Raw genomic sequence first — 15,654 nt, forward strand, 5'->3', positions numbered from 1 at the left:
ACTAGTGGAGAGTTTTAAAACTGAGGACCTGCTCAACTATGAGCTGTTGTAGGACAGCAAACACTGAAATAGTAGATTAGCATGACTTGGAGCAAGTTAGATTACAGGTGGGTTACAAAAACATAAGTTAGTTAATGGAATAGCCAGGTCCAGAGATAAGCATGAGAGTTTCAGACACACGTGGGCTGACGAGTCAATCTCAGTATTTAATATGGGGTGATAACAATTACTTTAACAGCCAAAAGAAGCTGATGATTGGAAGAACTAGGTTTTGTTATATTACTCTTCCTTCAATATATTGGCTGGCATGAAAATGGTTTTAGCTACTTTATGATGTTTATAAATCAATTGGAGCAATGCCCTCTGACTGTTTTGAAAGATTAAGGGACTGAATTCCACTCATTGGAGCTTCTAATGGTTCTTCCATATCAACGGACATAACACCATTCTTATCCGAGTCAAGGAAGTAGTATATTTTGGTACATCACAATGCTATGGAGTACAATCAGATGCATATCAAATCTTTCATCCTATTGGAATATGGACTAATATAATCTTTGTGTCCAAATTAACTGATACATCTCAATAACAGTATTTACCAGAGATTTTCTGTTATGGAAGGTATTAGAAATGTACAGCTAGCTTCTGTACTGGAATAGAGAGAAAATATCAATCCTTTTAGTTCACATGTTGGTGGGTTTTAAGCGTTTTCTGGTTTATCCTACATGAGTGTGAATGGGGAATGGTAAATCGTCTTCTGTATAAAGTGACGAGGTAACGTATGCTTCTGAGTGTTAATTTACTCAACTGTTTATGAAAATTACTTGCTGAAATATAATACGGGCCTGAAATTCTCAAAAAGGAAAGCAGATGATTAGCTTTTAATGTGTGTATATAAATGGTGATTGGTTTAAATAATTGAACACAAAAGCAGCAAGATATTTCAGTTATACAGGGCACTGGCGAGACCACATCTGGATTACTGTATACAGTACAGGTCACCTTATTTATGAAAGGGTGTAAATATAGTGGAAGCAGTTCAAGGAAGGTTTATCTGATGACTATCTGAAATGTGTGGTTGCCTTGTGATTTTTTTTCTCCATTGGACTTAATTGAAACACATAAGGTTCTGAGGGATCCTGATCTGATACATGCAGGAGGATTTAAACTATTTAAATACAGAGATGAGGTGGAATTTTTTCACTCAGAGGGTCTTTGGAACACTCTTGTTGAAAAGGAGCTGGAAACAGAGTTCTTGATTTTTTTAAAGACGGAAGTGAATAGAATATTGTTAGGGGTGGGGGGGAATGGGTGAATGCTTATCAGAGGTAGCAGGAATGTGGATTTGAGGTTACAATCAGATTAGCCATGAATTTATTAGATAGTAAAGAAGGCTTAAGAGGCAAAAGGGCCTACTCATACTTCCTGTTTCTATGGTGAATGTTTCCAATGGTAAAGGATGACTAGGGTTCAGTACAGGAGCCGAGAGTGCGGTGCTGGGAAAGCACAGCCGGTCAGGCAGCATCGGAGGAGCAGGAGAATCTACGTTTCGGGTTCAGTACAAGAGCAACAAGTGCTTTTAAATTCCTTCAGACACACCCGCAGCACCACCAACATCACTCATATGTATTGCCTCTTGCAGGATACCCTATTAAAAGACATGATGAGGACTGACTGCCACACCTCTCATGGTCCTCACACAATGAATAGCCATATTGGATGTGATTTGGCACCTGGGCACTTTAGTGTCCCAGTTCCTGTCATTGACTGCAGGAGATTACATAGCAGTAGGAGGGGGTGAAAGATTTTAAAATGGAGTCCTAAAATTGGCAGAAACTGGAGAGTTAGATGTCTTGCAAGTTCTATTATGATCACCATTGATCCTTATCTGAACAAGCAGCCTTTGGACATTACAGAACCTGTGAAAAAGTGATCCCAGCACATCACTTTTTAAATTACAGTTAATCAGTGGCATTATATCCTACTGCTTAAATCACAGCATTATATCATGGGTATTTTGCAGTATATTGTTATATCTCAGGTATATCATGGCTTCGTTTGACAGCTTTATCATACTGTTATATCACTAACACATCAGAGCCATACCATGGTTTTATATTATCGATATATCAATATTATATCACAGGTGTGTCACAGAGTAATATTACAGGTATTTCACAATGTTACATTACATGTATAATTGCAATATTGTATTGCTGGCATATCAGTGCTATATCCCAGATGTATCACAATGGTATATCACATGTATACCATTCTGGTATATCATGGGTACATCATAACGCTGTGGAGCTCAATCAGGTTCATATCAACTGACAGAACAGGCTCGAGGGGCTGAATTGCCTACTCTAATTCTTGTTACAATGTTCTATCCCAGCTAGATCATGGTGCTATATCAGGGATCCACGTGTAATGAATTGAGCTGTCCTGTTGATTCCGGGATTGTCACAGTACAGCAGTCATTTGGTACCCGATTACACAGAACCAATGCCTTGAAATAGCCTGTGTGTTTTTTTGTATAAATTTCCCAACGTCGATTAAACCGCCCTTACAGTAGTCGCCGCTCCCTGGCCACGGTCGGTGTTTTACTAGGGGGTGGTGTGCCTCGGTTATGCCACACGGTAGATTCTGAACACCGGTGCCCGGAGTGAGTGCTGGTGTGAAAGGGCTGTTCTGGTGAATCTTCCCATTTGAGCTGGCCAAGGGATAGACGGAAAGCGGGAGCCCCCTGTGAAACAGCAGTGCCAGGACTGGTTACTGCACCCGCAGCCTGCCTGTGGGGCTGCATTGTCAGCGAGAACACGAAGCAGCGGCTGAGACAGGGCTGAGACCCTGCACACCCATTCCCGCGGTCTCACCAACCTGTCCCTCTCCCTTTCTCCCCATCGTCCCAAAATCCTGTTGCGCACTCCAGGTCACGGCTTGAAGATGGCAGCGAGGTATCTACCACCGTTAACGGCAGCTTTCACCCGGCTCTCTCCGAGAGAAAATAGTATCCACGTGAAAAAAAATGTACAGGAATGTTGCCAGGGTTTGAGCTATAAGGAGAGGCTGAATAGGCTGGCATGGTGTTCCCTGGAGTGTCGGAGGTTGGGGGGAGAGAGTACAGAGGTTCATAAACACAGGTATGACACCCACACTGAGAGGGAGACTGGGGAAAAAGTGTGCTTGATTTAGTCATTTAGTTCCCAACGTTCCCTGCTAACAGCAGCACGGCGAGGATTTCAGCTCCTGAAATGACTGGTGAATGGGTTGAAAAATAAAAGGGAGCATTTCCCAGTCGGAGTATCCCCGGGCGTGAGACACCCTTCTGAGGGGAAGAGAGAGACAGACACAGAGAGAAAGAGTTATTATCTCTGAACATGACAGAGCTGCACTGACAGTTCCCTCAGAGCGTACTGCCTGCCTGAGACGGTGAGATAACTTTATCATAATGCTGGAGGCTGGAGAGGGGTGGTCGCGGTGGGTAGGGGGGAGAGAGAGAGAGAGAGCGAGAGAGAATTGAACATAGTTGTAAACACATACACACACACACCCAAAAACAAGTGTCGCGCTAAACGTCAGCGTTTCTTGATGGTTTGGGAGCCAAATGTGTCACAAATAGGGGTAGAGTGAGGGTCGGTTTTGGTGTGTGTGCGTGCGAGAGAGATAAGGGAATGTGTTGTGGGTGATGTTTGAGCTGGTTTTAAACGCGGCTCTGGAGGGCGTGTGTGTGTGTAATGTGAGAGGCTCCGTTTTTAATGCTTTCGACATTCTCAAGCGAGCAGTACAGCCCCAGAGAGAGAGAGAAAGAGGAGACACACACACACACACGGGCAGGAGACGACGCGCGCTGCATCTGAACAAACACACCAGAGGTGTTCCAGAGAGAGAGAGAGAGAGATAACAGCTCCCTCGCTCAACTTTGTGTCAGTTTGAAGTTTTTTTTGGTGGAGATTTCATGCGGATGAAAGTGGGCATTTTGTTAACCTCCTTCGCGGACGGCTGTATCTTTTTTTCTGACGGGAACAGCAAGGCAGACAGTTGGTGTGACACCGTTGAGTTCAGAGAGTCCTGCCTCTGTCTCTCTCTGTTAGTGGGAGGGTTTTCCGTGTTATCTTGGACAGCGTTCTGGCGTGAATTTGAGACCATCCCAGAGAGGATGTAACAGAGAGAGAGAGAAACATTCAAAACCGGCTACCGGGGAGGAAGTGACACCATCCGAGGTTTAAAAAGGTCATTTTTTCCCCCCTCTGTTCTGTAATTGTTTTTTATCTGGTTAGGGAGAAACTGGCGTTTATGAAAACGAGAGAGGAGCCGGAGAACAGAGTGTGTGCTCTGAGAGACGCGGAGAGAGGAATATCTGCGTAATCGGAATAACGGGACATCAAGGGTGATCGGGAGTGGAATTTATAAAAACAACACATCTACCCCTCTCTCTCTCCCACACACACACAAGAAAACGGCTTCTCCGGGAAAGAGACAGGATTTGGCGAGGATTGATGTTGGACAGAATGGAATCGCCGACAGCCCTGTGGGTCATTTGGTGTTTTTTATTCACGCTTGGAGCTGGAGAAAACGGTAGGAAAAACGATTTCACACACTCACACACACACAAAACTTTCCTCAGCCGCGGCCTGACTCCCGGCTCATGGAGTGAATGTTTCATTAATTCTCAGTGCGTGCGGTGTGAACGCGGAGCCAAGCTACCCTCTGGTTTGTCACCGTTTGGGATAAATTCTAGCGCATGGAAACGACCGGATCGTTTTCTGTTCACCCCCTCCCCACCTCCTTCCCACCCGAGTGGCTGATGCAGAATTTGGCGGGTGTTTAAAAACACATCTGGTTTAAATAAAAAACCAGGGGTTTTGTGCGTGTGTTTCAGTGAACAACAGATTTGCAAAGTAAGTGGGGATTGAGACGGGCCGTTTCACCTGGGTTGTCTCAATTCCACCAAAGAGGTTCCAGAACGGGCTCCCCTATCCCAGGCCTGTAGGAGACAGGAGGATACAGGTCTCCCTGGGAGAGGGAGCAATTCAACCGGGCTGGATTTTACATTGGGATTGGGGGTTCCTAGCCTCTGCTCTCTCAACCTGGCACTGTCCCTGTGCTCGACATCTCTCTCCGTCTCCCCCACACACAAACACACCGAGGTACAATCGGTGAATTCCAGATGGAAGTTAAGGAAGCAGAGGTGACTCCCACCACCCCCAGTTCCCAAGCCGGCTTCCCCCCACCCCGGCGGTCCGGACACCAGTCTGGGAGGTGTTTGCCGGGGAGGAGATGTGTGGGGATGGCTGCCACCTGGATCCCTGGCTCTTGCAAAGGGTTTCCTGCAGACATTGCCCTGTACTGCTGCCTGAGCCCGGCCACAGTTCCAACCTACCCTCCTCGGGAGGTTAGCGGTGGGACACTGAGCCCCTGTTCCTGCCCAGGACTGAGCCCCTGTTCCTGCCCAGGCACTGAGCTCCTGTTCCTGCCCAGGACTGAGCTCCTGTTCCTGCCCAGGACTGAGCTCCTGTTCCTGCCCAGGCACTGCCCCCCTGTTCCTGCCCAGGACTGCCCTCCTGTTCCTGCCCAGGACTGAGGTCCTGTTCCTGCCCAGGCACTGAGCCCCTGTTCCTGCCCAGGCACTGCCCCCCTGTTCCTGCCCAGGACTGAGCTCCTGTTCCTGCCCAGGCACTGAGCTCCTGTTCCTGCCCAGGCACTGAGCCCCTGTTCCTGCCCAGGCACTGCCCTCCTGTTCCTGCCCAGGCACTGAGCTCCTGTTCCTGCCCAGGCACTGCCCTCCTGTTCCTGCCCAGGCACTGATTAGATTAGATTAGACTTACAGTGTGGAAACAGGCCCTTCGGCCCAACAAGTCCACACCGACCCGCCGAAGCGCAACCCACCCATACCCCTTACCTAACACTACGGGCAATTTAGCCTGGCCAATTCACCTGACCCGCACATCTTTGTGACTGTGGGAGGAAACCGGAGCACCCGGAGGAAACCCACGCAGACACGGGGAGAACGTGCAAACTCCACACAGTCAGTCGCCTGAGTCGGGAATTGAACCCGGGTCTACAGGCTCTGTGAGGCAGCAGTGCTAACCACTGTGCCACCGTGCCCCCCTGTTCCTGCCCAGGCACTGCCCTCCTGTTCCTGCCCAGGACTGAGCCCCTGTTCCTGCCCAGGCACTGAGCCCCCTGTTCCTGCCCAGGCACTGATCCCCTGTTCCTGCCCAGGCACTGAGCTCCTGTTCCTGCCCAGGACTGAGCCCCTGTTCCTGCCCAGGCACTGAGCTCCTGTTCCTGCCCAGGACTGAGCCCCTGTTCCTGCCCAGGCACTGAGCCCCTGTTCCTGCCCAGGCACTGAGCTCCTGTTCCTGCCCAGGCTCCGAGCGCCTTCTCCCGGCGCCTTCCAGCCCGCACTGCTCTCAATCCTGGTGCAGCAGCGCCCCTTCCGAGTCCCCCCCCTCGCAGTCCTGCTGCACCGGGTCAGAATAACCCCCTGGCCTGTTTAACCGGGTCAGAATAACCCCCTGACCCGTTTAACTGGGTCAGAATAACCCCCTGGCCCGTTTAACCGGGTCAGAATAACCCCCTGGCCCGTTTAACCAGGACAAAGTAAACAACCTCCCCTCCCCGATCCGCTTAACCGGGACAGAGTGTTCCCCCCACCCCCCACGACTGGGTTAATGCTGACAGAATATCTCCCACCCCCCAGCCTCGGTTAGCGGGGATAGAGTAACCCCTCCATCCCCGACCCAGTTAACCGAGTCAGAGTCACCCCCACCCACCCCGTTTCGGTTAACCGGGGCAGAGTCACTCCCTAACCCGGTTAACCGGGACAGAGTAACTTCCTGACCCGGTTAACCAGGGACAGTGTACCCCCGATTCGGGTTTAACCGGGACTCAGTACTCGCCTGCCCCGGTTAATCGATACGGAGTAACTCCGGGTTAAATCGGGACCGTGAGTAACCCCCGATCCGGGTTTAACTGAATCCGGGGTTTAATATCTTTGATCCGGGTTTGACCGACACAGCGAGTACCCCCCGGTCCTGGTTTAACCGGAGCCCGGCTCGGCTTGCTGTGTTTGGGAATGTCCAGGGACATCCGTGGTCTCGCTCCGGGTCAGTTTGCAGTCCCCAGACCAAGCTGAACTGGTGCCTGTGTGGGTGTGCGTGACTCCTTACCGGCGTGCCCGGTACAACGAGGAGCTCCCCGCATTGAGCGAGGACCAACCTGTCACTTTCACCCACGTTTAACAGCCCGCCCATACACACCACCCCGTGCCTGAGCCGCTCGGAGGAATTTAGGAATAATCCTCGGCATAACATCGTGGGCTAAAGGGCCTGTTCTGTGCTGTACTTTTCTATGTTCTCCCACCCTCTGCCGGTCACAGCTCAGAACCCACTCGGTGTGACCTGTTTCAGGCTGCCCCACCGCATATTCCAAGCCCACCTTGAAAAAAAAACTGAATTCAATTCTTTGCAGAGAAACAGTAAACCTGCCCGTCACATGCAGAGTGGTGGCTTAAAAACTCCACGCCGTTCACTTGTAGGAGAAAGGAAATCTGTTGCCTGAAACCCGTGTGGTCTGCTAGTGTAGACATTGTAATCTGAGGGCGGTGGGTTCTGCGTGTATAGAGCTTAAGGAAGAGAGAAAGGGGGTGGTTAAAACGGGGGACCTGGAAACACCGTGAACAAAAGGAGCGTTGCTGAGTCCCACTCCTTCCAATGCCCTTTCCAGTAACAAGTCACTGGAGCTGAAACACCAGGTTTCCCTGTCCTGCTTGTAGGGTCACACCTCTGTCACAGTGGCAGAGTAACTCATCACCCTCCCATGATCTGCCCTGACACCTTCTGGTCAGCATAGCACAGTGACTTTGTGTCATAGTCACGGGGAGATTGGGGCAAGAGCTGTGCAGGCATCAGTGCAGGGGGGAAGCACAATGAGCATTTGAGCTGTGTGTGTGTGTGTGTGTAGGCTATCTTTTTGAATTACCAAAAATTTATGCATAATCCGCAAGGTGTTTTCTGTCAATGTATCTGGAAGCAGATAGCCCCTTTCTCATTTGCGAGGTCGCTGTTAATGCTCCCAATCCTTAAAATGAACACAAGTTCATTTGTGAAGTGTTCCTTCTTAACCTAGATCAAGAGATTTATATCTAGTTCTTGGTGACACTGTCCAGCCTTATGCATTTCATGTTGCATTTACACTTAAACAGTTGCAGAGTTCTCTCTCAGTTTGGAGTTCCCTCTCAGTTATGGAGTTCTCTCTTACTTATAGAGTTCTCTCCTACTTACGGGGTTCTCTCTTAGCTATGGAGTTCTCTCTCATAGCTATGGAGTTCTCTCTCATTAGTTGTCTCCCAGTCATGTAGCAATTGATTCAATTCTGATTACCCATGAAACATTAGGTGATGTGTTTTCCCTTCCAACTCCTTTCTATTTTTCCCTCTTTTTTTCCCTTATGCTATCTGTCGAAAGTGATCTTATTCCACCCTGCAGTGTTGCAATCAAGATTCACCTCACACAATTTTTCCTCTCCAAGATTTCAGGTTCACACTTGGCATTACCAGGCCTAACTGCTGCTTCCTGACTCATTCCATTTTCACACTTTTCAAACTCAGCTTTGTCCTCCACCCAGGACTACAGTTAGGTATAGCAGTGTAAGGAGAGAAGACTTGAATTTATATAGCATGCATTACACCAATTAGCTACTTCTAAAGTGTAATTACTGATGTGATACAGGAAACATGACAACCAAAACTGGGCATACAACAAGCCCCATCATCAGTACTGTCAGATAGTTAATTTTTAAATGTGTAAGTTTTGTTCAGGACACCAGAGAAGACTCTTCTTTGAATAATGTCATGGTGTCCTTCACCAGAGCAGATGGGTCTCTGTTTAATGACACATCGAGAGAGGTGGCATTTTGGGTAGTGTGAAACTCCCTAACATTGAAGTGTTAGCCTGGATAGTCGGCTCAAGTCTTAGTTTAAACACACGTACCAACAGATTCAAGAATGGTTCTCCCCCACTGTTATTAGACTCCTGAATGGACCTCTCAAATTTTGTGTTTAATGTTGGTCTTGCTCTTTGTGCACCTTCTCTGTCGCCATAACATTGTATTCTTCACTCTGTTCTATTACCCTAATGCACTTTGTAAGGTATGGTCTGCCTGTACTGCACCCAAAACAAAACTTTTCACTGTACCTAGGTTCATGTGACAATAATAAATCAAATCACATCAAAAACTCTACAGTTGGGACTCAAAATAAAATCTTCCGTCACCAGGCTGTTCCTAGGCAAGTTGATATCTGGGACTTTTTTCACTGGAGTGTAGGAGGTTAAGGACCTTATAGAAGTTTATAAAATAAAGAGGGTACAGACAGAATTAATGGTAGTCATCTTTTCCCTATGAGTGGAATTTGAAGACAAAGGGGCATGCTTTTAAGGTGAGAGGAGAGAGATTTGAATAAGATACGAGAGGCAATTTTTTTAATCAAAGAGTGGTTTGCGTGTATAATGTATGCCCTGAGGAACTGCTGGATGTGGATATAATTACAGTGTTCCAAAAACATTTAGGTAACTATATAAATAGGAAAGGTTTGGAGGGATTTGGACCAGGAGCAGGCGGTGGGACTAGTTTAGGTTGGCATTATGCTGGTATGACTGGTTGGACTGAAGGGTCTGTTTCTGTACTGTATGACTCTATGAGGTTTGTTGCCACTGTAGTCAGTACAGGGCAGATCTCCGTGACCACTTCCTATGCTTTGGGTGTGGTGGCCTATTGATGGAACATCAGTGGTGGTTTTTTCTGCCCCGTGTACCCTGACTGTGAGTAAATGCAAGTTGTGAACCAAGGGATTTTTTTTTCTAATTCCACATGCATGATGGAATGTTCTCCTGCCTTTTTTGGGCTGTGTTTAGTTTCTGAAGGAAATGCTTAAAGCCATGCAGGGATATTTTGGTGTGGAGCGAGTCATTAACTGGGAACTCTGCCTAAGTGAGTGGATTCATGGCATGGAACCAGTGTCTCCCTGTCAAAATGAGACAGCCATTTCCCAACCAGTGTCAGCACCGAATTCCCTTGGATGTGTTACAGCTCAGGACATACCCAGATTATAGATTGTTCTGCCTGCCACAAGAACAATGAAGAAAGGCAGATTTGAATTCATATGTAACTTTCATTATATCAGGGCATCCTAAAGAGCTTTGGGTGGCGCAATGGTTAGCACTGCTGCCTCACAGTCCCAGGGACTTGGGTTCTATCCCAGCCTCAGGTGACTGCCTCTTTGGAGTTTGCACATTCTCCCTGTGACAGTGTGGGTTTCCTCCCAGTCCAAAGATGTATAGCTTAGGTGAATTGCCCATGCTAAATTGTCTAGGGATGTGTAGGTTAGTCATGGTAATGTGGAGTTACAGGGATTGGGTGGGTTGCTCTTCAGAGACCCGGTTCAGTGTCAATGGCCGAATGCCCTCTATCTGTTATGAGCATTACAATCTATGAAGTACATTGAACTGTGGTCATTGTAGGAAATGCAGCAACCGATTTGAATATTGCCACAAAATGCATTTTGATCATGGCCATAGAATCTGATTTCGTGTGCAGTTAGTTTTAGGATAATGTGAATCCATGTGTAAATGGTACATTCTCCTGCTGTTTGGTTGGAAGTGCTAAATATTTAATCTAGTGGCAACAAAAGATGAGTGATATGAAGCAAAGTCGGAATGTTGCTTGTTCTGGAAGGTGACAGTATTGTCAAATACATGCTGTCCCCTGTACCTCTGGGTGGTAGTGTTTGTGGGATTTGCCAAACTTTTGAGTTGTTATATCTTATAAGTCTTGCACACTGCAGACATGTTATGCAGTGATCAGTGTTGGGGCAGTGACTGTTTAGATGTTTTTAATCAACCTTTGGAGCAGGCAGACTTGAACAACTGCTGATCCAGCTCAAAGATAGGCAAACTATCAACTACACCACAAGATGGCACGGTGGCACAGTGGTTAGCACTGCTGTCTCACAGTGCCTGAGACCCGGGTTCAATTCCCACCTCAGGCGACTGACTGTGTGGAGTTTGCACGTTCTCCCCGTGTCTGCGTGGGTTTCCTCCAGGTGCTCCGGTTTCTTCCCACAGTCCAAAGATGTGCGGGTCAGGTGAATTGGCCATGCTAAATTGCCCGCAGTGTTAGGTAAGGGGTAAATGTAGGGGTAGGTGGGTTGCGCTTCGGCTGGTCGGTGTGGACTTATTGGGCCAAAGGGCCTGTTTCCACACTCTAAGTAATCTAATCAAGACCCCCAAGGTAAAGTTGGCATAGTCCGAGAGGACCATATGGCTACTTTCTCATTAGAGAGAGAGAGAGAGAGAGATAGAGAGAACTGATGACAGTTTAACACTGAGGGTCATCACGCCTCAGGCAAGGGGAGAGGTGAGGCAGCAGAGTCCTTCACGGTAACCTTAGCTGGTGCAGGAATTGAACCCACACTTTTGGTGTCTCTCTGCATTGCAAACCAGCTGAATGAGCTAACTGACCCCGGGGAGCCCAGTGTGTGAATAATCTGTCTTTTAGGTGTTTGCTGTAGGATTTGTGAGAAATTTGGTCAAAGGATGGTGTTATCAGCTTATATTTGGAATAATTAATTATACAAAGTAGGTTCAGCGTATTACAAAGCAAACTCTAGTCAGTTACATGTTAACTCTGCATTTGGAGCGAAGGTAAAAATAAGGACTGCAGATGCTGGAAATCAGATTCTAGATTAGAGTGGTGCTGGAAAAGCACAGCAGTTCAGGCAGCATCCGAGGAACAGGAAAATCAACGTTTCGGGCAAAAGCCCTTCATCAGGAATACAGGCAGAGTGCCTGCAGGGTGGAGAGATAAATGAGAGGAGGGTGGGGGTGGGGAGAAATTGGCATAGAGTACAATAGGTGAATGGGGATGGGGGTGGAGGTGATTGGTCAGGGAGGAGGTTGGGGGAAGGTAGCAAAAAGTACAATGGGTGAATGGGGGTGGAGATGAAGGTGATATGTCAGAGAAGGAGGGTGGTGTGGATAGGTGGAAAAGAAGATAGGCAGGTAGGACAAGTCATGGGGACAGGGCTGAGCTGGAAGTTTGGAACTGGGGTGAGGTGGGGGAAGGGGAAATGAGAAAACTGGTGAAGTCCACATTGATGCCCTGGGGTTGAAGTGTTCCGATGCGGAAGAGGAGTCGTTCTTTCTCCAGGCATTGGATGGTGAGGGAGCAGTGGTGAAGGAGGCCCAGGACTTCCATGTCCTCGGCTGAGTGGGAGGGGGAGTTGAAATGTTGGGTCACAGGCTGGTGTGGTTGATTGGTGCGAGTGTCCCAAAGATGTTCCCTAAAGTGCTCTGCTAGGAGGCGTCCAGTCTCCCCAATGTAGAGGAGACTGCATCGGGAGCAACGGATACAATAAATGATATTGGTGGATGTGCAGGTAAAACTTTGATGGATGTGGAAAGCTCCTTTGGGGTCTTAGATGGAGGTGAGGGAGGAGGTGTGGGCACAGGTTTTGCAATTCTTGATGTGGCGGGGGAAGGTGGGTTGTTGGGGGGCGTGGACCTGACCAGATAGTCACGGTCAGGTCCAGGGGGCGAACCCCATAATTAAGTTAATGCTTTTTCCTTTCAAGGAAATAAAATAATAGCCTGAATATAGGAACACCCCTAAGAAAAACAGATGAGGATTATATATGAGTAAATATGGTATGCATAGACATTGAAGGCTCCACTCTTAACTTCATATGACTCAGAAATCTGGTTAATAACAGATCCTGAGCACATGAGCTGTAATCAGGATGGTATAAACTATTTGATTTCAGTTGTAGCAATCCTTCCTCTTCCTTTCCAACTCCCCCCCACAGACAAACAGCTGTCTTCAGGGCCTGTGCCTGATGGTCATTTGATAGTGTGCGAGACGAGTGTGACCGCTGGACAGATCAGAATCAGTAAGTTGTTAAAAACTTCAGCCGACCTGTCTGCAGTTCTGCGGATCTTACTGTGGCCACAGGACTCTTTGCCAGAGCCACATCCTCAGATCTCCCCAGTGCCAGACAAACATCTCCTATTTCTGTTTCCACACAAGAAACCACCAAAGCACCCCCTCCCCCACCCTCTGCAGCAGCAAACTAACCCTCCAGTACCTGTCTAACCGCGTGTGGTTCAACATTTTATAGCCACTGAAAAGCAAGGTTGTGATTTCATTGGCCCCCCCACTGGGGAATTTCACTTGGTATTGTCACCGCAGTACTATGTAAGTGCTGCATTGCCTAACAGTTATTGTACTGCTTTTTAGTGAACTGCGAACCCATTGGCCCTGTCTGCCCTTGCAGGTGGTATGCATTGGGCGCGAGGTTGAAAAAGAGACAGAGATGTTTTCCCCTAGTGTCCTGTCCATGCTTATCATGCCAACCTACATTAGGCTAAATGTGTGGCACTTCCAACCAAACAGTGAGTGATTGCATCATTAGCACATGGATTCAAAACCCACTAAAACAGATTCACGATCAGAATGGAAAATGGAACATCGACTCACTATGTCACCGTCTGTGGGAGCTAACTGAGCTGAATCTGGCTGTCGTGCTTATGACATGACGACATTTCTGAAGCACTCTTTGTTGCCTGGAATGGACGGTGCTTGTGAGAGTGGGTGTCTCAATGCCAGCCTTTCATTCCAAAGGCAGAAGGTTCAAGTTGCCAACAGTGTTTAGCAGGGTTTTCTGCTGCTGGGGACATGCTGCCTGATGCTAATCCAATTCAGTGCCTTTTAAAGAAGGCTGGTGCACCTGCTGTCTCTCAAAGCACTGTGGAGGCTGGGGCTGAGGTGGGGGGGCCAATGAAATTCCGAGTCTATGATAGATCCATTTTTTTGTTGTGGGGTGGTGGGGGATAAGAGTTGGTGGAAACATTAATGGATGTGGAGTTAAGTTGGAAAATTGGAACTGAGATACCTACCAGCCAGGAAGTATCTAAGTGGAGAGAATGTTGAAGGGGGGGGGGGGGTGCTGAATGGCCTTAAGGCTCGAATTCAATTAGCTACTCATTTTAAAAGATGAAATGGCCAAGAGTTCTGAAGGTGATTGACAATCAGCGACAATAAGAGAAATGTTATCTTTTGATTACAAACAATGGTGGTCATGGAAACAGGGCCAGTGTGTTGTTTGGGAGAGGGGTCTATACCAGGCCAAGGTTACGTGGAGCTGAAAATGTGTTGCTGGAAAAGCGCAGCAGGTCAGGCAGCATCCAAGGAACAGGAGAATCCTGAAAAAGGGCTCATGCCCGAAATGTTGATTCGCCTGCTCCTTGGATGCTGCCTGACCTGCTGCGCTTTTCCAGCAACACATTTTCAGCTCTGATCTCCAGCATCTGCAGTCGTCACTTTCTCCAAGGTTTCGTGGAGTCAAGTTCAATCCCAGATGTGGCTCTGGAGTTAGCTTATCATGTTTTCTTTCACACTATACATCTTGGAAAGAGCTGATGGGTCTCCTGCCAGAGGAGCAGGCAGTTGTCCTGCTGAATGTGCGAGTTTTGTGTTCTTAGCCTGGAGTCACATCCATCCAATAAGAAGTCCTTTTGTCCCAATCCAAAATAAATCTGCATAAATCCCTCTTCAGTTACTGCTTCAATGCAATTGGTTCAAGGAGCCGGACTGTCTTTCTTCCCTCCTTGACCTAGAGATTTCCCCACCTCAATAGAGACCAACTGCCCTCTAACAGCTGGGCACACTGCCACTCTTTAGTGACTGAATGTTTGAGGGTGAGAAGCAAACTGCCCCTGCCCTCCTCTGTTCCCCACCCAGCTTCACAGAATGGAGGCCCATTGCAGCAGCTTCTCCATCCGAACTGAAAACAGCCAGAGCCAGAACCAGTCCCTCCATGGTCCTGCTCCATCTCTTCTCTGGTAAGATCCTCCAATCCCACGATCTTTTTGACGATGATGTAGCCCTTCAGTTCAGGCTGCAGGTGTGCCTCCTATTTGGTGGCCAGGCCTTCCACTATCTAGGCCCAAGGCTTTGGAATACCTTCCACAAATCTCTCTATATCTCCTCTTTGCCCACATTAAAGCTGCCTCTGAGAACCTATTGCTTCGACCAAACTTTTGGTCATAACCTGACATCTTCTCGCGTGGCTGGGCACCAAAATCTGCTTAACCACATTCCACCTGCAAGCACCTTGGCTTGTGTTCCTACAATAAGGGCAATACATAAACGCAGGCTTGTTGTTGCAACTCAACCTTCCATTTCAATGAGCAGCGACAGTTTCGCCAATACATTAGCTGCTCTATATGGCACTGACCTGTACATATCCTCAAGGTCCCAGCCAAAGCCACGGTTTGTAATGAGCTAGATTAGATTAGATTCCCTACTCATTTGGCCCAACAAGTCTACACTGACCCTCTGAAGAGTCACCCACCCAGACCCATTTTTCCATCCGACTAATGAACCTAACACTATGGGGCAATACAGCATGGCCAATTCACCTGACCTGCACATCTTTGGATTGTGGGAGGAAACCAGAACACCCAGAGGAAACCCACGCAGACATGGGAACTCCAAACAGACAGTCGCCCCGAGGCTGGAGTCAAACCCGGGTCCCTGGTGCTGTGAGGCAGCAGTGCTCACCACTGAGTCACCATACCGCCCCTTCGAAGGGGC

General features: G+C 48.0%; 1 protein-coding gene across 4 annotated transcripts in view; it reads left to right on the forward strand.

Annotated features, from left to right (window-relative positions):
* Positions 1–2,938: 2,938 nt before the first annotated feature.
* Positions 2,939–15,654, forward strand: part of LOC132817260 (neuropilin-2-like) — a 103,843-nt gene continuing 91,127 nt past the window's right edge. For 2 of the 4 annotated variants that reach the window (XM_060827629.1, XM_060827632.1), the window contains exon 1: positions 3,788–4,578. In XM_060827629.1, the coding sequence (XP_060683612.1) occupies positions 4,500–4,578 (79 nt within the window). In that variant the 5' untranslated portion in view covers positions 3,788–4,499. Of the gene's footprint in view, positions 2,958–3,344; positions 3,433–3,787; positions 4,579–15,654 lie in introns of those variants that run through there. The other 2 variants (XM_060827631.1, XM_060827630.1) reach the window with 2 other exon arrangements.

Source organism: Hemiscyllium ocellatum, chromosome 7 (assembly GCF_020745735.1).
Source record: "Hemiscyllium ocellatum isolate sHemOce1 chromosome 7, sHemOce1.pat.X.cur, whole genome shotgun sequence".
Lineage (NCBI taxonomy): Eukaryota > Metazoa > Chordata > Chondrichthyes > Orectolobiformes > Hemiscylliidae > Hemiscyllium > Hemiscyllium ocellatum.